This window comes from Paramormyrops kingsleyae, chromosome 21, assembly GCF_048594095.1.
Source record: "Paramormyrops kingsleyae isolate MSU_618 chromosome 21, PKINGS_0.4, whole genome shotgun sequence".
Lineage (NCBI taxonomy): Eukaryota > Metazoa > Chordata > Actinopteri > Osteoglossiformes > Mormyridae > Paramormyrops > Paramormyrops kingsleyae.
In genome coordinates, this window is record NC_132817.1 from 2,372,700 (window position 1) to 2,393,665 (window position 20,966).

At 54.2% G+C, this 20,966-nt stretch overlaps 1 protein-coding gene across 2 annotated transcripts; it reads right to left on the bottom strand.

Annotated features, from left to right (window-relative positions):
• Positions 1 to 366: 366 nt before the first annotated feature.
• On the bottom strand, positions 367 to 20,951 carry ssbp3a (single stranded DNA binding protein 3a). 2 transcript variants are annotated; one of them, XM_023815917.2, is made up of 18 exons: positions 20,900 to 20,951; positions 19,293 to 19,365; positions 19,143 to 19,204; positions 18,493 to 18,577; positions 8,911 to 9,000; positions 6,856 to 6,939; positions 5,404 to 5,463; positions 4,901 to 4,967; positions 4,143 to 4,219; positions 3,918 to 3,982; positions 3,777 to 3,825; positions 3,628 to 3,663; positions 3,110 to 3,164; positions 2,973 to 3,034; positions 2,486 to 2,564; positions 2,351 to 2,379; positions 1,814 to 1,915; positions 367 to 1,624 (listed from the first exon to the last, which is right to left on the bottom strand). In XM_023815917.2, the coding sequence occupies exons 1-18, from the start codon at positions 20,929 to 20,931 to the stop codon at positions 1,595 to 1,597; spliced, it is 1,137 nt and encodes a 378-aa protein (XP_023671685.2). In that variant the 5' UTR covers positions 20,932 to 20,951; the 3' UTR covers positions 367 to 1,594. The 2 variants fall into 2 exon arrangements, with proteins under 2 accessions (XP_023671685.2, XP_023671684.2); XM_023815916.2 differs by lacking the exon at positions 20,900 to 20,951 and adding an exon at positions 19,879 to 20,117.
• Positions 20,952 to 20,966: the final 15 nt, after the last annotated feature.

A 20,966-nucleotide genomic window follows, 5' to 3' on the forward strand; every position in this document is an offset into this window, starting at 1 on the left:
TGTTATGACAAGTTACAGTGCATTTTAACCTTTGTGGCTAACCTGTACTGATTTTTCGGTATAAAGCTTAAAATAAAAGCTGATTTCTTGTCATAACAGCACAAATGCACATAAAAGAAGCAGCCGTGTGTCTTGCTTTGTGGCATACTTGCGTACCAGCTATGTTTACCCCTGTCTATCAGACCCTGGAAAATAAAGGAAGATAACCAGGGGGCACAGCAAGATTTGTTGCTTAGCCGGATAACTTGTCGCATTTAAGGCAGCCTGGGCTAAATGCAAGTGAAGGAAGATGAAGTCCCCCGCTGGTCACCCAGTCAGAGTCTTGGATACATAAATTCATCTCCGCCCAAAAAAAAGAGACCAAACGGCAGAGGACCAGGTTTATGTTAATATTAATTACAATGCTGGATAGAGGTGGGAACATTCGTAATCATCCCATACCAATGACAAAAAATAAGTTACGGTAAACATTATTAATGACAGGTAACGAGAAGGAAAATCATCCTAAGGTTCAAAATGTCCACTGGATGGAGGGATGGAGAAAAGACACCGGCGGTTCCCCCCCCATAGTTGGCGGGAGCCTATAGCTCGAGCCACCGCATTCCCATAAACACATGTAAAGCAATTCACTGTATAAAAAAAGGTCCGTGCTACATGTAGCAAGTGCAGCATGTAACAGGCAAGAAAAACAAGTCTGAAAGGGGAGGTACTTCATGGGTGGGGAGAAGGGCGAGCAGGAAACCTCCTTCAGCGGTTTAGGTACTGAACTACAGGGCATCATTCACCTTCTCGTTATAACAGTACACAGTAAGAGTACAGGGACTGCAGCATGCCCCACGTTCACCACAGCAGCCGGCAGGCAGGGTCACATGACACGTCACATGATGCCTTTTGACAGCAGGCAGGGGCTGTCTGCGCCAGCCTCACCAATCCCAGGTTCCCCCCCTCTGGTATATACGTGTGCATATTTCACAGCTCAGGCCTGTACAGCATACGGTATTTAAACACAATGGAAGGAAGGTTCCGGAACATTGGGGACTGCTGTCATTCCTCGAGATGCGGAGGCAGAAGGAGCCGTGGGCAGACCGGGGGCACCTGAGGTTGCTCCGCCAGGTCACATGACCAGGCAGGTGAGCGGCCCGGATAAGCCGACACCGGGGCGGTGCTGGCTCACACTTGGGGAGGGGTGTCCGCGGGGTCCAGGCTTAAAGGGTGAGGAGCGGTGGGAGCCTTCCGGAGCACAAAATATCCACCCTGCTTAGCATCCAAATGGCCCTACAAAGCCACCAACATGGAGACGGGGAGGCCCGTGCAGCGAACAGTCAAGCATGTCGCAGAGGCTGGAAACTCAAACGTGGGGATTTACATCCGCTTGCACATGACAGGGGATTGGGCGGGGCTTGGCGTTAAAGCAGGAAGTGCTGGCTGTGAGGAATGGGGGACTAGCATCGGAAAAGCCGCCGGAGGTGTCAGAAGCACCACTGGCAGCCAAGTGGGCCGTCACATCTCAGGAGACTCTCCGCGTGTCTGCTTGCTTCCTTCAGACTGTCCCAGCTCTTCAAGATGGCATCTGACGGGGGTGGGGGGGGGGTCATCACACACTCATGGTCATGGTGGGTGAATACTGAGTGGGGGAGAGACCACAGAGACCACCTTCATTTCTGCTGAACACCCTGAAACACTATCACAGATCCCCAGAGAAACACGGAGCTGTAACAAACTCCAGCCAATCACAGCAGGTCATCCTGGCTAGAAGGCCATCAATTGGGACAGAGCAATGGATGGTGAGCCCCCCCCCCCCCTCCTTGCTTACATTTTCATTTTGGAAGGAGTGCAGAAAGCTGCCCCCCAGTTCGCTGTCATCCCTCGGGGTCCCAGGGGCATTGCTGATGCCGCTTAAGTTGTTGGGAGAATTCTGCATGAAAGAAGAATCGAACTCTGTAACCCGAAATGCAAACGGGAACAGACCAATGAGGATGCAGGAGAGCAATGCAAATGGAAACAGACCAGTGAGGATGCAGGAGAGCAATGCAAATGGAAACAGACCAATGAGGATGCAGGAGAGCAATGCAAATGGGAGCAGACCAATGAGGATGCAGGAGAGCAATGCAAATGGGAGCAGACCAATGAGGATGCAGGAGAGCAATGCAAATGAGAGCAGACCAATGAGGATGCAGGAGAGCAATGCAAATGGGAGCAGACCAATGAGGATGCAGGAGAGCAATGCAAATGAGAGCAGACCAATGAGGATGCAGGAGAGCAATGCAAATGGGAGCAGACCAATGAGGATGCAGGAGAGCAATGCAAATGAGAGCAGACCAATGAGGATGCAGGAGAGCACCACAATTACCTTGGGAAGCCCGTCTATGTCGGCCGACCCTGTAAGGAACAAACACACTCATTAACGGCTCCTTTGTGACTGGAATGAGGACGTGCAAAAAAACTGCCACCAAGGCCTCGAGGCGGGGGGGGGGGGGCGCATTACCTAGCGACCCGTTCATGTGGTGGGGCTCCATGCTGCTCATTGGCCCCATGGGGCCGTCCGTGCTGGGGCCCATGGGGAACTGTGAAGGAGGGAGGGAGGGAGGGAGAGGGAGACATAGGGAGAGAGAGAGAGGGAGACAGGGAGAGGGAAGGAGAGAGAGGGAGACAGGGAGGGAGGGAGGGAGAGGGAGGGAGGAAGAAGGAGAGAATGGGGGGGAGAGTAGGGAAGGGAGGGAAAGAGAAAGAGGGAGAGATAGAAGATAGGGGGAGAGAGGAAGGGAGAGGGAGAGAGATGGAGGGAGGGAGAGCGAGGGCGAGAGAGAAAAAGAAGAAAACAAGGAAGGAGAGATAGAGGGAGTGGGAGGAGGAGAGACGGAGGGAGAGACAAGGGGGGAAGGCTTGCTGTCATACACAGTGTACTGAATGAATACTGAGAAAGACATGGGAAGCCCTCCCCCTGAATGCACAGACCCCCCCCCAGGACTCACACTTGGCCGGCCACCCCCACTGGTGATCATGGTGTACAGGTTGTCACTGGAGTTGGTGGAATCTGCAGGATCGTGGGGCACAGGGTTACACATGTGTTATAGAAATGCACCCCCCAAACCCTGCGGAAGGGTCATACCTGCTGGACTGGGCATGATGGGCGTGCCGGGCGGAGCCCCCCCTCCTGGCGGACCCTGTGGGGGCAGGAGAACGAAAGACCCATTAGCACAGCAGCAGCTGCACTCAATGCAAGGTGCCTAGGTCTGCACCCCTACCCAGCCACCTGCAGGGGGTGCCGGTGCAAGGGGCAGCCATGTACAGGAACAGTAAACAAGGCAGGAGCAGAAACGTGGGGTCGCTGCACAGCAGGGCAGGGCTGCTGATCGTCCAAGAACAGCAGCCCAGCTAAGTGCTACCTATGGACTGCCGGGGGGGGGCACAGACCCTTCCAAACCGACAGGCAGTCACCCTAAAGCCACCCACCAGCCGCCATGGCCAGCAGAGCAGACTGAGAGCCCCGGCTGCACTGTGCCAAGCTAACAGGACAGCAGGGGGCGCTCACGTGTCCCTCAGACCAGCTCACTGCTCACAGCCAATGGTGAGTGAGGATATGCGAATGGGTTATTATATTACATAAAAGGGCATAAGGTCACTTACCACATAGGATCCGGGGGAGGAAGAGGAGTAAGGAATCTGCGAACAGAGCCATACGCGAGTCAACCACTGGGATATCGGCCGCGAGGATCCCTACAGGCCATCGCAGACATACACCTCCAGCTTTAAGAATGAGGCCCCTGCATACTCACTGAGTTGGCACTGGTGGGATTCGGCCACGGCCGGCCGGTTCCGGGAGCCCTGAAAGACAGGAGGGGCGGCCTTTTAAAAGGAAGAATCACGGGAGATGGAGTCTGGGACAAGGCGGGAGGCTGGAGGGGGCGCTATCTTACATGTTCATCACAGGCATGCCGGGACCCATGGAGTTAAGGGGGGGCCTCACCCCACCCACATAGCCCTGCAATGAGAACCAAGAATAAGGAGGCCTGAGATGGCCGCTCAGCATGCAGAGGCGGCATGATGCACGCATGCATGCAGCCACCCCTAAATGCACCAGCTGTGTGACCAGCCACGTGATCCACCGTGTGACCCAGCAGCACAGAGCACTGTGGTGTTACCTGGGGTCCAGGTCCCATGGGAGCCATTCCTCTCGGGGCAGTCATACGCTGCATCGGTCCTCCTAAATTCGGGTGTCCTGGAGACAGACAGAGAGCTGCTTCAGATTTCCGGGCAGTGGTGGCTTAATGGTTAGGGAAGTGGACTTGTGATTGAAAGATTACTGGTTCGAATCCCTGACCAGCAAAGCACCACTGAGGTGCCGCCCCCAAGCACTGCTCCCCAGGCACTGAATTAGCTGCCCCCTGATATGTCATGACGTCACATATGGGTTAAATGCAGAGGACACATTTTGTCATTGTGCACTGTGGTGTGTCAACAATGACCACTGATGTCTAAGTTCTAAAGGTGTGAGATCGCGGGTTCACTACATCTATGTCAGGCACGGACGCGTTTCCCGCACACCAGCACCGCCTGAATGCTTACGGTGTCTCACTGCATTTTGGCCCTAAATCTTGTCTTTGGTGTTATCCTATCTTTGAGGTGTCTTACGGATTTTCAAACATCATTTCTGAGTACCCATTCCCTGCAACCCTGTATCGCCTCTGTCATCGGTACTTAGCCAGTATTGATCTGTGGACTTGGCCCTATGGGACTTTGGGATGTAGCACAGGATCTGTGAGCCAAGAGCTACAGGGCAAAACTGAAAACCAATCAAATAAGCCCAACAAAAACCCTGATGCAGGATTCCAGCTAATCACTGGCTTCAGGCCTCAGCTGAAGGATGTACAGCAGTGCCTCCCAGTGGCAGTGGGCTCACCTTGCTGACGCGTGTGGTCCATGGAACTGGGGAGGAGAGGCTGGCCACCCGGAACTCCTCCCGGAGGCTACAGGAGGCAGGGGATGGGGGGTGGCAGATGGGAGATGGGGGAGGGGAGTGTGAATGTGTCATCTCTGCGGAGAGCAGAAGCCAAGTGTACGATTCGGGATCCTGGAAGCGGACAGAGGAGGAGCCCCCCCCCATGCGAGATTCCAGTGGGCGGGGGGGTTTAATGGGCATTGAAGGTCGTTAATGGGGGCGTTCCTCCAGCCAGCAACCCCCCAGCTCTGCAGAAGTAGCGTCTCTGAGCTGCTCCACTCAATAATTTACAGCTATGTGGGTGGGGGGGGGGGCATGCTGAAAGCAAACACCCCCTGGGGCCGCCTCAGGGAGCCTACGGCACATCAGGGACCACAGGGAGGATAAGACGTCGGCCAGCTGGCCTGCAAGGAGGACGGGGGCTTGGGGGTGGGGCAGGTTGCCATGGCGACATGGCTCCTTACCTGGCTCCCCATCCGGACGGGCGGCCGGGGTCCTCCAGCGTACCGGGGCGACATGAAGGGCTGCGGGGACAGTCGTGGTTAGAGATGGAGGGCAGGGAGCGTGGAACACGGAGCGTGGAGCGCGGAACGTGGAGCGTGGAGCGCGGAACGTGGAGCGTGGAGCGTGGAGCGCGGAACACAGCATTCCTTATTTATGGGTTTAATAAGACTGGTATGACATCTGAAAGGAGGAGTGACACGTGCAAACTCACACACACACACACACACACACACACACAGATAGACAGACAGACGGACAGACACACACACACACACACAGACAGATACACACACACACAGACAGATACACACACACGCGGAGACACACACACAGATAGACAGACAGACAGATACACACACAGATAGACAGACAGATACACACACACACACACACACACACACACACATAGACAGACAGATACACCCACACACACACACATAGACAGACAGATACACACACACACACACACATAGACAGACAGATACACACACACACACACACACATAGACAGACAGATACACACACACACACATAGATAGACAGACAGATACACACACACACACACACATAGATAGAAACACACACATAGGCACAAATGCATGGCAGGAACAGCTGTATAGAACAGAGTTATAGGACTGAGCTGTGTGCTAGACTGAAGTCATACTGGCGCATGTCACTGTCTTTGTGTGTCACTGTCTGTATCTGTGTGTGTGTGTGTGTGTGTGTGTCACTGTCTGTATCTGTGTGTGTGTGTGTGTCACTGTCTGTATCTGTGTGTGTGTGTGTGTCACTGTCTGTATCTGTGTGTGTGTGTGTGTCACTGTCTGTATCTGTGTGTGTGTGTGTGTCACTGTCTGTATCTGTGTGTGTGTCACTGTCTGTATCTGTGTGTGTGTGTCACTGTCTGTATCTGTGTGTGTGTGTGTGTCACTGTCTGTATCTGTGTGTGTGTGTGTGTCACTGTCTGTATCTGTGTGTGTGTGTGTGTCACTGTCTGTATCTGTGTGTGTGTGTGTCACTGTCTGTATCTGTGTGTGTGTGTGTGTCACTGTCTGTATCTGTGTGTGTGTGTGTCACTGTCTGTATCTGTGTGTGTGTGTGTGTCACTGTCTGTATCTGTGTGTGTGTGTGTGTCACTGTCTGTATCTGTGTGTGTGTGTGTGTGTGTGTCACTGTCTGTATCTGTGTGTGTGTGTGTGTGTGTCACTGTCTGTATCTGTGTGTGTGTGTGTGTGTGTGTGTGAGAAGGTGACAGATTGCTGAAGCCCCCCCCCCCGTCTATCTTGAGCAGGATGTCGGGGTGGGGGTGGGTACAGACACAGAGTACAGACACTAAAAATACTGCAGTGATTAACGCGCCTTAATGAATCACTTGGCCGAACCGGCGGCCCTCTGGAAGGGGGGCTCCTTACCTGCCCGTGGGGTCCCATCATACTGTTTGGGTTTGGGTGGGGCGGAGCCTGAGCGTGCGGCGACGCCTGCGAGCCAGGGGGGCCCTGCAGGGGGGGCAGGGCTCTCAGTGAGCATTGACATTCGGGTGTTTCACAAGACATGGCCTCCCGTACGTAACCTGAACTCCTCTCTTAGGGCCCCACCTGCCACTCCCTGTCAGGCAGCTGTGTGGCTAACCACCAGATGGCGCTGTAAGCACGGCCAAAACAGAAACGCAGGGGTTTCCTCTGAGACAGGGGTGTCAAACTGCAGTCCTGGGGGGGGCGGAGCCCTGTGTAGCTTAGTTTTTTCCGTGTTCCACCACGAATGATTCAGCCCAAGAGCTGTGTGGTAATTAGCACAAGGAGGTGCAAGGAGTTGATTGACTCAGGTGGGAAACCCAAAAATGTGCAGAGTTCTGGCCTATGGAAGTAAATCTGTGTCATCACAATTTGAATTTTATATGCCACTGAAATTCTAAACATTGAATATTTATGCATTGGAAATTTGATGGTCCGAATTCACAAGCAAAAATACGAGGTTAAAAATATGAGTTATACATCCAAGGCTAAGCAATGGAATCTGTGGCTGCGTTCGACTTCATGCAGCCGCTTACAGCACAACAGCAATGCATTCCGGTCCTGACGTTTGTATCCCAGGCAGTTCCGAGGTGTTATCTGCCATTTCTCCCGAATATCACATAAAGCAGTTATAACTGTTTTTCAGTTAATTTACCTGGTAAAATAAAGTTCAAATAAATGACATAAATGCTCTAAAAGGACACGTAAGTTAGTGGTTTATTTATTGTTAGTTACTGTAATGTTGCGCTGCTTTATTTGTTTAATTGTCCAGTCTGTGAAGAAGGTATTCAAGTAAGAATTGCATTTTACTCAGTACATGACAATAAAAACTTTGATTCCTTGAAATACATGTATTTTATCTATTTCCTGGCAGCTATCTTTTTACACCGGGCCACTATACACAATTGTTTATTTTTTTTCCACTGCTAACAGTTTGGATCAGGAGTTGGCTATTGGAAAAGAAGTAATATGCATGCAGGTGATATTTGTATAGATTTATCTACACCCTTCTGGCAGTGCAGCCATTGCAGTCAGGTGCACACAATGAGGAGTAGAAGTTGTCCGACTTGGCTGCAGTCAGTTTATACTCCACCCCTGCAGCCGCAGCCAGATGCTCTTGTCACGTCAGCTGCAGACAGACCTAAGCCCAAGTCGAACGCAGCCACAGATTCCATTGCTTAGCCTTGGTATCCCGGATGTATAACTCGTATTTTTAACCTTGTATTTTTGCATGTGAATTTGGACCATCGAATTCCCGATGCATATTTCCAATGCATAAATATTCAATGTTAGAATTTGAGTGGCATATAAAATTCAAATTGTGATGACACAGATTTACTTCCATACCGGCCCCCCAGGTTTGACACCCATGCTCTAAAAGGACCCCCCCCCCAAGCCACCCATGTACTCCACCCCCAGACAGCTCGTTGTTCAGACAAACTGATGAGTGGCGCCCCCTTCCTGACCTCCCCCAGCACACATTCTATTAAGGGTCTTCCCTGAAACACCCTCCCGCACGGAATTTCCCGTCGTGACTCTCGTTCGTCATCAGCCTCTCTCAACACGCTGGCCTGGAATGTTTCCACAGACGCCTTCCAACACCAGTGAAAGCACAGGACCTGCCCTCAAGCAAGTCTGTTACTGAAAGCTGACACTAGGGGGCAGTGTAACCCCAGGCTTTGTAATCAGGTGCATTTCACACGACACGCCAAGGCAGAGCCGAACCCCTGTGAGAGAGCAGGCCCCCAGGGCACATGCCGGAAGCCATTCTGCTAGCCCCAACCCTATCGCTAACCCCCAGGCGCAGGAAAAGGGTCTGTGGCCTGTCCAGCAGACAGGAAGTGAGGGGTGTGGCCTGTCCAGCAAACAGGAAGTGAGGGGTGTGGCTTGTCCAGCAAACAGGAAGTAAGGGGTGTGGCCTGTCCAGCAGACAGGAAGCTGTGTCACAGTGCTCACCTGGAAGTAGCCAGGAGGCATCTGGCCCCCTGGTGTGCCGTCGTTGGGGGGGATGCTGCCGAGCACGGGGCTGGGGGCGGCAGCGGCACTCTGAGGGAGGGGGAGAGAGAGAGGTCAGAGGTCAGGCAGGTGCATTGAGAGAGACGAGAGGAGGGACAGACTGGGCCTACACTGAGGTTAACTCAGACGGCTCCAGATACACAGACCCACCATCGGGGGCAGCCAAGAGCGAGAGAGAGCAGCCGAAAGCCCACACCCTTCACAGGAAGTGAAAGTCATTTCCCTCCTGTCACCAAAGAAAGATCTCGATGCATTTCCTGCCCTGCTCTGCGCCATACGTCCATTCAGCTTATTTTGTGTCCCCCCCCCCCCCAGCAACAACAAAAGGTCTTATACAAGCCTCACTGTCACCCAGCCCAAATCCAGAGAAAACTAACAGTCTGGAACCCCCGGGGCAGACAGAAGTCCTCCGTCCATCTTAACCTCCATCGTCAGTGTGTCTGCCTCTTTGGACCGTCCCTGAGCCCGGACAAATGCAGAAGGGAGAGCAGGACAGAGAGACAGGGTGGGAAAGCGGCGTGGCGTGCAGCGGGTGGACAGGGCCAGGCACAGGGACGGGACTGGACATGGAGGCTGGGCCTGGGTGAACACCCGCCAAGTCTACCTGGCCCCGCCCTCGCCCCGCCCTCGCCAGCCTCTCCACCTGCCCGCCGGTGAAGCAGCACTGACATCAGCGCTGGTTTATAGTTACACTCCGAAACTCACGGATCCAGTTACACGAATACTCGCACGCACACGCGTGTGTTCTGTGGGCCCGCACACACAGGGCCGGTCCGGCCAGTGCCGAGGGCAGCCGCTTGCCCTGGGTGCAGCCATTCAGGAATGCGGGAGTTCTTCCTTCAATTAAGCGGCGTAAACGAGCTCAAACCGACCCAGACGGGTTTAAAATGGCACTGCCCCCCCCCCCCCCACCTGCACCCTGGCCGGGCTCTGCACATGGAGCTTTACCTGAAACACTCCATTAAAATGCTTAATTAAAGGTGGAAATTCAGTAGCACATAAAGCACTTAGCTGACAAATGAGCAGGTTACGGCCAAAGGTCAGAGGTCACGTGCAGCTCGTCCACTTGGGGCTCCTCAGACTGTTTGTAAATGGGCATAATTCTGTTTATCAACGTACTTCTGGCCAAGCGTTAGCACTGCAGGTCACATTACGGACATTCAGGAGGCAGCATCTGCAGCTTCGGAACGAAGATGGACATGCTGAGTGGCCAGAGGAGGCACCACAATATCAGGGATAATCCACCGACCAAGGATGTCACTTGGAATCAATGTGATCCCCCCCCCCCCCCCGTGGGCTCAGCCAGGCAGCGGTCTCCCCAGTGACCCCAGTAAAGAGCATACGGATACAGGGGGACAGATCGGTGCCCTCCTCTCAACAGTGGGTCAGTGCCGGGGAGGGACAGTAAGGGACCAAACGCACTGACAGGGCAGAGAGCCCCGCACAGCTAGAGAAGCCCGGGGCACGGGGGGGGGACATACAGAGACTCTGACCCTCACCCCCCCACCAAGAGCCTGGCGCTGTGATTTATTACTGCAGTTACACCTCAGTATAACGGAGTGGGGGCAGGGACGGGGGGTGCAGCTTAACCCAGACAGCCCCACAGCCAACAAGCCTGCAGAGGTGCCCTGCAGCCGACATCCCACTCCCGCTAGTCATCCCTGAGCACCAGGGCCGTCCTCAATCCCACAATGCACCACAACCCCAGCTAAGCCAACCAGACATACAGACAGACAGAGCTTATCGATCGCACTCAGGAAACAAGGCACCCTGCTGGTGATTCAGCACTGGAAGGGTGAAAACAGAAAATAAATAGTTTTGCTGTTTCATGTAAATATTTCACCGTGAAACAGCAGGGAACAGCAGAAAGTTCCAAACAAACTCTGGGATACGCAAAACTTTTTTCTTGATTCAGCTATAACTCAGATAGTAGGAGAAACTTGCAGAACAGACACACACACACACACACACACACACACACACACACACACAATACTCCACACCACAGACCTGCCCCTGTTCGTGCATGGGGAGCCCCGGTCTGACTATTTGCACACGCACACACACACGTGCACACATGCGTACCTGTGCGAGAGCATTCCTCTGTGGCTAAGGGGGTGTGCCCAGAGGAGCGCATGCATCTAGGGGGCAGCCGGGGGTTTCTACACACACAGGTGTGAAAGAGGAGCACGCTGTACCACAGTGACACGGAACACCGCCACGGAATACTGCCACGAGCCTTTCTGTTTTGAAAGCATCTCATTAATAATGGATCAGAACAAGGCGCAGTCGGTCCCTTCGGAACGCCAGGAGAACCACCTAGTCTCCCGGGATGAGGCACAGGTGGGAGAACCTACATCACGTCCTGGGCAGCCCCAGCCCAGCTGCTGGCTTTGGCCACGTCACTGGGAAGCACATCAGGCCGCCCACGAGACCCCGGGGCCCCTCAGATGAGTGGGGGCCGCAGCCTGAATCTGAGGACAATAAGGTGGCACGGCCGTTCACGGCCGCGGAAACTGGCCAATCATTAGCAGCGGGGTAAATACGGCCATTTCCTGGGGACATCTGCTCTGTGTCCCCAGTCAGGAACGGCGACCGGCTGCTGATGGCACCATGTCTAAGAATAGCCCAGCGGAAGAACCAGGAGCTCCAGTGAAATATCACAGCGAGGAGGTAAAAAGCCGGGGTGGAACAGGGTAGCATGCCACATCGCTGGCGGGGACCTGTCCAGCACCGTGCTCTGTGGGGAAGGCGCTCTCTTCACCACATCAGCATGCCACATCGCCGGCGGGGACCTGTCCAACACCGTGCTCTGTGGGGAAGGCGCTCTCTTCACCACATCAGCATGCCACATCGCCGGCGGGGACCTGTCCAGCACCGTGCTCTGTGGGGAAGGCGCTCTCTTCACCACATCAGCATGCCACATCGCCGGCGGGGACCTGTCCAGCACCGTGCTCTGTGGGGAAGGCGCTCTCTTCACCACATCAGCATGCCACATCGCCGGCGGGGACCTGTCCAGCACCGTGCTCTGTGGGGAAGGCGCTCTCTTCACCACATCAGCATGCCACATCGCCGGCGGGGACCTGTCCAGCACCGTGCTCTGTGGGGAAGGCGCTCTCTTCACCACATCAGCATGCCACATCGCCAGCGTCCAGCACATAGGAGCCAGGGTTGATCTGTGTGACTTGTCACACTCTCACCTGCCACTGTCATTAAGTCTCTTAGAAGTGAGTGCCAGTCAGCACGCTGGGCATTATGGGGGCTTAGGCCGGACCACGTGGCTTGGGTAATCTCACACACAGGCACGCACACGCACACACACACACACACACACGCACGTACAGCGGTGGGGATCAGCAGAGACACCTGCTCATTCCTGCAGCGCCTGGAGTCCAAACGGCTCCTTCTGCACCTGAAACCTTTTCCAAAGTTTCCACCCATAGAGAGCTGAGATAAGGGTTGGCCAATACCCTGGCCAGCAGGTGGCGCTGTTAGCGGCAAACATCACGAAAAGGCACCCTCAACCTCCCAGGCTGTTTTATCACGCTGTTTTGACACCTCGACAGCGGCGATGGCCAGAGGGAGTCAGAGGGAGACTGATGGGGGGCACTGAAGCACCTCCTGGCTAACTTTGATGATGCCATCAGCTGGACACATGGTTTTCCAAAGCAGCTGAGGTAAAGATCTCTCTCTCTCTCTCACACACACACACACACACATTCTCTCCTTCTCTCTCTCTCACTCACACTCTCTCCTTCTCTCTCTCACATTCACTCTCCCTCACTCACACACTCTCTCCTTCTCTCTCGCACACAAACACACATTGTCCCTCTCTCTCACTCTCCTCCTCTCTCACATTCACTCTCTCTCTCTCACACTCTCCTTCTCTCTCTCTCTCACACACACACACACACACACATTCTCTCCTTCTCTCTCTCTCACTCACACTCTCTCCTTCTCTCTCTCACATTCACTCTCCCTCACTCACACACTCTCTCCTTCTCTCTCTCACATTCACTCTCCCTCACTCACACACTCTCTCCTTCTCTCTCGCACACAAACACACATTGTCCCTCTCTCTCACTCTCCTCCTCTCTCACATTCACTCTCTCTCTCTCACACTCTCCTTCTCTCTCTCTCTCTCTCTCTCTCTCTCTCACACACACACACACACAAACTTAAAGTCGTTAAAACTGTCAAACATAAAACTGATCTTAATGACACATGAAACACATCAGCAGATCTCACACGCAAACCATGTTTTTCTAATTTTGCACAGGGAACAATCAGATTTAGTCCCAATGGCAACACACCCGTGTTTGGCAGGAGAAGCCACTCAATGTGTGATGGTTCCCGGGCCCCAGTGATAATAAATCACACTGAAACACGTCACCAGCTGCACTGCAGGAAAATGGCCACCGCAAAAAGCCACTGAAAGGGGGGTGCCTGGAAGCCTGGGGCCGTGCGGGCCAGGGACAGGCAGGTGCAGCCGCTCACTTAGCCACATATTTACTTTCCGCATGGCTGGTGCGCGGCGGTGGAGGCCGATGGGAAGCGTGCACCATCTGCCTAGCGACACAGCTCCATAAAGCCACACCGCAGAGACGGCCGGCATTACCGGCAGGAGTGAAGTGTGTGTCAACAACGCAGCGTTTACGGCGCAGTGCGGGCCACGGGGGCGAGAGCCCGGCCCGGGTGCCATAGAGACAAAGCTGCAAGATGTGGGCCGATGGCCCCTGACAGCTGGAGCGGATCGTGGGCCAGTGACCGAACACGTTTGCTAAGACTGCTGTCTCTATGTGGCACCGGCAGCGGGAGATGGACCCATTAAACAGCGACGGTGACCGTGTGAGGGGGTCATGTACAGGGTGAGCGAGCGGGGGCGAGGGGAACACCAACGTATGGGAGTCTGGGGGGGCGGGGGGCCCTCAGGCCCTATGAGGTTATAACAGCAGCACAGAGACAAAATGGGGCTGGGGGAGGGCGAGGCACAGAGATGGCACTCCAGCCCAGCAGGCCAGTCCTGTACTTCACTCACTCCAAATGAATCATAAAGACATCCCCCCCCCCCCCCCCAAGTTCTGCCCAGGGAGTCAGGGTTTCAGAGGCCACACAAGAGGGGGGGGGATCTGTACAGCAGGCTCTTTTTACAAGCCGTAAAAGAAAGTGATAAAAGGAGGCCGGGCGAGGGGGATGCAGGGCGAGGGGGAGGCCGGGCGAGAGGCAGACTGGGCGAGGGGGAGGCCGGGCGAGAGGCAGACTGGGCGAGGGGGAGGCCAGACGAGGGGGAGGCCGGGCGAGAGGCAGACCAGGCGAGGGGGAGGCCGGGCGAGAGGCAGACCAGGCGAGGGGGAGGCCGGGCGAGAGGCAGACCAGGCGAGGGGGAGGCCGGGCGAGAGGCAGACCAGGCGAGGGGGAGGCCGGGCGAGGGGGAGGCCGGGCGAGGGGGAGGCCGGGCGAGGGGGAGGCCGGGCGAGAGGCAGACTGGGCGAGGGGGAGGCCGGGCGAGAGGCAGGCCGGGCGAGAGGCAGGCAGGGCGAGGGGGAGGCCCCTCGGTCACAGCGATCCCCACGAGGAGCGCTGAGGAGCAGATGGGCACCAGCGCCCCCCACCTTCTGCAATTATTTCATACAGGAGCAGCTTCAACGGAGGGGGGGGGACCAGAGGCTCTGGAAATAATGAAATACCAGAGAGACAGCCATGTCTCCTCTGGTCGGCCTCCTAGGTCATCTACAGATTAGCAGGACTGTTGCCACAGCAACCATATCTCAAGACAAAGTGCCCCCTCGCCTTATTTCACCAATTTCCTTACTTCACACTGCAGACAGAATAGAGGGGGCACTGTGGGAAAGAGCCGCCCTGTGGGTGAGGACCCCTGATAGAGGGCATTCTGTTCGGGCAGTGTGAGGGGCACCTCCGTCAGGCTGAATCCACTGGCTCTCAGCAGGATGGCTGAGACGAGGACCCCTGATGGAGGGCGCTCTATTCGGGCAGTGTGAGGGGCACCTCCGTCAGGCTGAATCCACTGGCTCTCAGCAGGATGGCTGAGACGAGGACCCCTGATAGAGGGCATTCTGTTCGGGCAGTGTGAGGGGCACCTCCGTCAGGCTGAATCCACTGGCTCTCAGCAGGATGGCTGAGACGAGGACCCCTGATGGAGGGCGCTCTATTCGGGCAGTGTGAGGGGCACCTCCGTCAGGCTGATTCCAGTGGGGGGGTCAGGAGCAGGAGGCATGGGCACACGCGCTTATGAAGCCTGTGATGAGGCAGGTGGGAGTCTGCAAACGGCCCCTGCTGGTGTGTGAACAAAGCAGCACAGGGCAGAAGCTCTCTCACTTTAGCGCACACCATTATGAGATATCTGTGCCGGAGCTCCAGTCCTCAAAAGAGATGCTGGTGGCGGGGGGGGGTGAAACTGCTGGAAGGTGTCCCCTTCAGTGGGGAATGGGGGCACTTACAGACATGGCTTCCAGCCACCTGAGGCGCTTAGTGGGGGGCAGCGTGTGACTCATCTGGATGGAAGGTGCTCAAAAATATGGCTGCAGGGCGAGGGCCCCCACAATATGGTCTTCGGGGAGTCACAGACTCAGCCGCGCTCCCCACCAACAAGCCCGCATTGACCTTTAATGGGCGGCAGTTTATCAGGCTTTTTGGAGCTTGGGAGGGTTCATGCACTTTGCTGTATAACACTCCGCAAAGGCGTCACATGACAGTGATGGAGCCCCCCCTCCCCAGAGCGATCTCTCACTGCACCTTTTGCCTGCCCTCTCAGCAGGGGAATTACTCTACCCCACTGGGTGGGAACAGAGACACGGAAGCAATCACCGGAACTGGCCCACTCCATCCTTCAGCCCTGCCCCCCCCCCCACATCACTCCCCAGGCTAGCTCCACCCTGCCGGAAAAACTAGTACAGCTAATTCCTGTCAGGAAAAAAAATAAATCAAGGAAATTCCTGACATAGCTTAGAGGTAAAGAGCTGAAACATAAGTGTGTACAGAGAGAGAGAGAGAGCGAGACAGAGAGATTGACAGATTGAGAGACGGACAGAGAGAGAGACAGAAAGATAGCGACAGACACAGAAAGACCGATACACAGAAACCCACACACAGACACACAGATACACAAACAGTGAAACACACACACAGACAGATACAGACACACAGGCAGATTGAAAGAGAGAAAGACAGATTGAGAGACGGACAGAAGGATAGAGACAGAGAGACAGAAAGACCGATACACAGATACCCACACACAGACACACGGATACATAGACAGCGAAACACACAGACAGACAGATACAGACACAGAGGCAGACAGACAGACAGAGAGACAGAGACAGAAAGACAGAGACAGAGAGACTGATACACAGATACAGACACACGGGTACATAGACAGAGAAACACACAGACAGACAGATACAGACACATGCACTGTGGGTGGAGAGGGCCTTCAAGGGGGGCCTCTCCAGAGGCCCAGGGGGGGCCTCTGGAGAGTAGAGTGGGAGACATGGAAACCTGCATATGGAGGAACCATGACAGTGGCCTAGCGTGACCTCACATCCTGTCACACCCTAAAGGACACAACAGGCGCCTCCCCCTTAAAGGAACAGTGCCACACGTAGCCGGCTTCAGTACCACCCTGTTAGCACACACAGCACACTGATCCAGCCTGGCAGAGAGTGGGGGGGGGGGGGGTGGCAGAAAGTAGCAATGTGTGACTGCCACGAAAATAACCCAGCGAGGCTCACAGGGCCTAATGCAGCATAGAAGCATTAACCGGAGATTACATTGGGGGGGCTGTGTAAATGAGAGCCAGCTGAGTACCAAGCCACACAAGGACTGGGGTGGAGGGGTGTCATGCTGAGCGGTGGGCACGAAGAAGGCTGGACAGAGTGTCTGGGGGAAGGGGGGGGTTGGCTCATGCACAAATCTAACTCTACTTAAAACAAAAATGAGATGTTATTAGCCTAAGGAATATCCAGCCAGAGCCCAGCACGCCCCTCGAAGGGTGTCCACTCACTGGGGGTGTGCAGCTCAGATGCTGAGGGCCCCCTTGACACACATACCGCCATTCCCGCTGAACTGCCAGGATGAGCATTCTGTAATTAAAATAGGACCCCCCCCCCCCCACTTAATAACCTGCACAGCGGGACGAAAGCTGACTTGAGCAGCCATTTAATCTAATTGACTAATTAGAGATTTTAATTTAGCAAACAAACAATTGTTGATAATTAACTTTCATTAGGAACAGGGGGGCAGAAGCTTTTCAGGTTTCTCCCCAGACACTCGCCTCCTGGGGGGGATTCAGCCCATAGTGTGACACACCCATTAAGCAGACGGGACGGGAGGGAGGGGCACCATTAAGGCTCCCGAGGTGAAAGGGGCTGTGCCACAAGGAGGGGGTGGGGAACAGGACACCCACACCACCTGCAGGGCACGGGAACACTGCGTACAGAGCCCTTCAGCTGCCCTCGGGGCGGAAGGGGCAGCCCCATGCCTAGGGACAAGCTATCTGTGGCCCAGTGGGGCCTGTTCACACGTCCAGGAGCCACCTGCCTGGCCAACGAGCCTGGAGACAGATAACACACGGGGGGGGGCTTCCTGTGGGGGAGGGGGTAGCGATGAGGAAGATAACAGGAGTCTTGTCAGTGCCGATAACACGGGCGGCGTGAGCAGCTGGACCCGGGTGACACCACTACCAAGCAGAGTGACCCCGGGCTGCACAGGCGGCTCTGCGTAAACAGCGCCCCCTGCAGGGCCGCTGTACAGCATCGAAAAGGTTCACCTGTCCGTTACATTTACAGCACGGCGGTTGATTTGTCCGACGTGAAGCAGATGGCACATCAGGAGTTCCCTGACAGCCCTGAAAAGCCTCCCAGAATGCACTGCCAACACCCCCGGCAGCCGGGCCCCGGTGCCAGCCTCCCCGGCCTTGCACACCGCTGTCGCCGTCCGGGGATGCCGCCATTCCATGCCGTGAGCTTAGCTAGCACCAGAAGCCGAGCAGTTGCAGATTGTTCACGGGAGGCCATGGTGACATCACCTCCGTCACCGCAGACACCGGACACTGAGGCCAGGTGTTGCCACACGCATACGGCGGCAGGAACGGGAGTAATGCTGACAAGGACCCCCCCCCCCAGACCACTGAACCAGACCACCGTCCCACCCCCACAGCTAAGGCAGCCTCACAGGGGCTCCGCCTACAGCCACACACACTAATCACTATCTATCTGACCCACATTCAGCACAGCCCTGACAGCTCCGAGTCTCCACAGATCTGCTACTGAGCATATTAAAACCAGCATAAGACCAGAGGCAGCGACACAGCCTAAAATGTACAGATCTTACAAAAAGACACAGAGAGATACTCACACAACCCATGTGAGTACTCACACAACCCAAAAAAGTACTCACTCAGCCCAGCAACACACCTGGGTACTCACTCAGCCCAGCAACACACCTGGGTACTCACTCAGCCCAGCAACACACCTGGGTACTCACTCAGCGCAGCCAGGTACTCACATAATCATGGAAGGCCTTTGCTTCACTTGAATGCTCACAGGTGTCTCTCCTCTCAGGAGCTGCACAGTACAGGTCCCAGAACACACTATGGCACAAAGAAACGACAGAAGTTATTTGGCATTTATGATACGATCAAATCAAATATCTAAATACACATACTCATCACCCAGGATCTGACCCTTAAAGCTAATCTATACACAACACAAACAGAGCGCAGGCAATTCAGGTACTAAATGGGGAGTGTTTAGGTCCTGCACACCTATGTTCTCAACGGCCGACTGAACCCACGTATAAGCATATATAAATCCTTATCGCTGCACTACCTCCATGTACTGCCAATTCTTTTCAGATATTTATGATTATTTTAGGTCCTATGTTTATAATACGTCTTGTCTATTAGACTTGTGTCCCTTTTGCCTACCGCACTGCCTGTACTATATAACTGCATGTGACAAATAAGACTTTGTAACACCAACCGATCAGTGGCATTAAACCAACCGTCCCCAAACACAGGAAAGCAAGGCCAGATTGGCCTTTGACAGTGGCAGAGCACTTAGATGTTAATCACACATGGATATTAGTCATTAAACTATACTGGGCAAAGCTGAACACGGGGCACACAGGCAGGTAAATCAAAAAAGGCTGCTTACCACCACCAGGAATGCAGGAAGCCTGGGGGCTCCCCTAGCGTGATGTTCTTCTCCCACCGGATCTAGGCAAACAAGCAGGTGAGAAAGGTTATCAGGTTTATGGAAGAGGGCAGGTGGACTCCGAGGTCCGAGCCCGGCACCGGGACTCACCTCCGACAGGAAGGTCTGCGCCGACTTCTGCGCCCCAATGTGCAGCAGGTACTCGTATACGTACAAGGCCAGCCTGCGGAGAGCGGGGGTCATGCAGCCAGTGAGGGGCACGCTCCCGTAGACCTTATGGCTTTCCCACGTTCGACCATGTAGTTTCATGAATTATGGGTTTCGGATTAATTATAATTAAATGATTAAAAGCCACGCGAAAGCAGGAACAGAGGACAACATTAGCAGTCAAGGATCTTCTACAAGGACCATCAGATCTGCCGAAAATTTCCGAGATAAACTGCCCTCAGAAGTCCCTCGCAGCAAAATAACCCATGCCATGATGATTACGCTACAGCAGAAGCGGACCAAATGTTAATGCCAAACTAACCGGCATATTAATGTGAGTCGCTGCCTTTTGACATTTTAACTTCTAGACAAACTAAAGCTGAACGTTTCATAGTCCCATGCGCCCCCAGCCTCAAGCTCCCCAAACGCGAGACTGGCTTAGCTGCTCGTTCAGTACGCCGGAGCAGCGGCGAAAGGCGCCCGGAGCCCCGCCGGGGACGGGAGCCGGGATACGGTCGGTGAGCCTTACTTTTCCCGTGCCTGGCTGTCCGATGGCACGGCGGAGCCCTTGCCTTTAGCGAACATACTCTTCTGTGTGAGGGAGCCTGTCAGCTCTGCCACTCCGTCTCTTTCGTGATGTGCTTCGGCTGTCAAAGCGGACTAACCAGACCCGAACCGGGACCCGACCCCATTACACTGTGACCGTGCCGTGCGACCGAGCCTGGTCACGGCATGGCCGAGGGGCGGGCCCACGCTCGGCTGACAGCCGCGCCCGTCAGCCAATTGCCTTACGAAATGGCTACTGGCACCGCCCATGTCGCGCTGTCAGTCATTTACGACAGCAAATCGGATGCGTTGGACAAGCACACGGGACACACCCACGTCGCTCGGGCTGTGTCCGGCTTTTTTTTAAGGTAGCACGACTCCAGAACAAAGCTGTGAGCTCTACAGAATTACAACTGGAATTCAATGTACTGTTATATGTAAACATGAATGGTTTACTGCCCTAAACCAAGGGAATTCGATTCATCTATTCAGGTTTCCATAGATAATTTCAGCATGTATATATTAAGACAGTATCTCTATGATACTGCCGTTAAGTTCCAGTTTGAGATATTTATATCGTTTTGTAATTTATGAATTTTATAACTGCAAAAAGTTCTAAAATTAATTTTGAAAGCTAGACTTACTGAAAAATTAAAACAGTAACATGTAGGACTCCGAAATCTAAGATGAACGCTGCTTAAATGCTTACACTCAAATAGAGCGCATATTATTGTTTAACAGAAATCACATCCACTTTATTTTAGGGTATATGTACCCCAAAAAGAGGATGCGAGCATGAGAAAACGGTTACAAGCGTCCGCCAGTTAAAGTCAGTAAGCTGGACGGGCGAGTGTGGCGGGGACATTCATGACTGTTTTCGGCGGCTCACAATTTGAGAAATAACTCAGACGTGAAGCAAAGTACTATTTGACCTCTATTTTTACAGTCATTTGAATATCTCCCTCCCCAGCATCTGTTTCGTTTCTCTTTCATTCAAGTCGTACCTCCACATGTCTTTGGGTCGCCTGTGTGACATTCAGAACAAAGGCCTGCGTGTGTTGCTTTAAATAA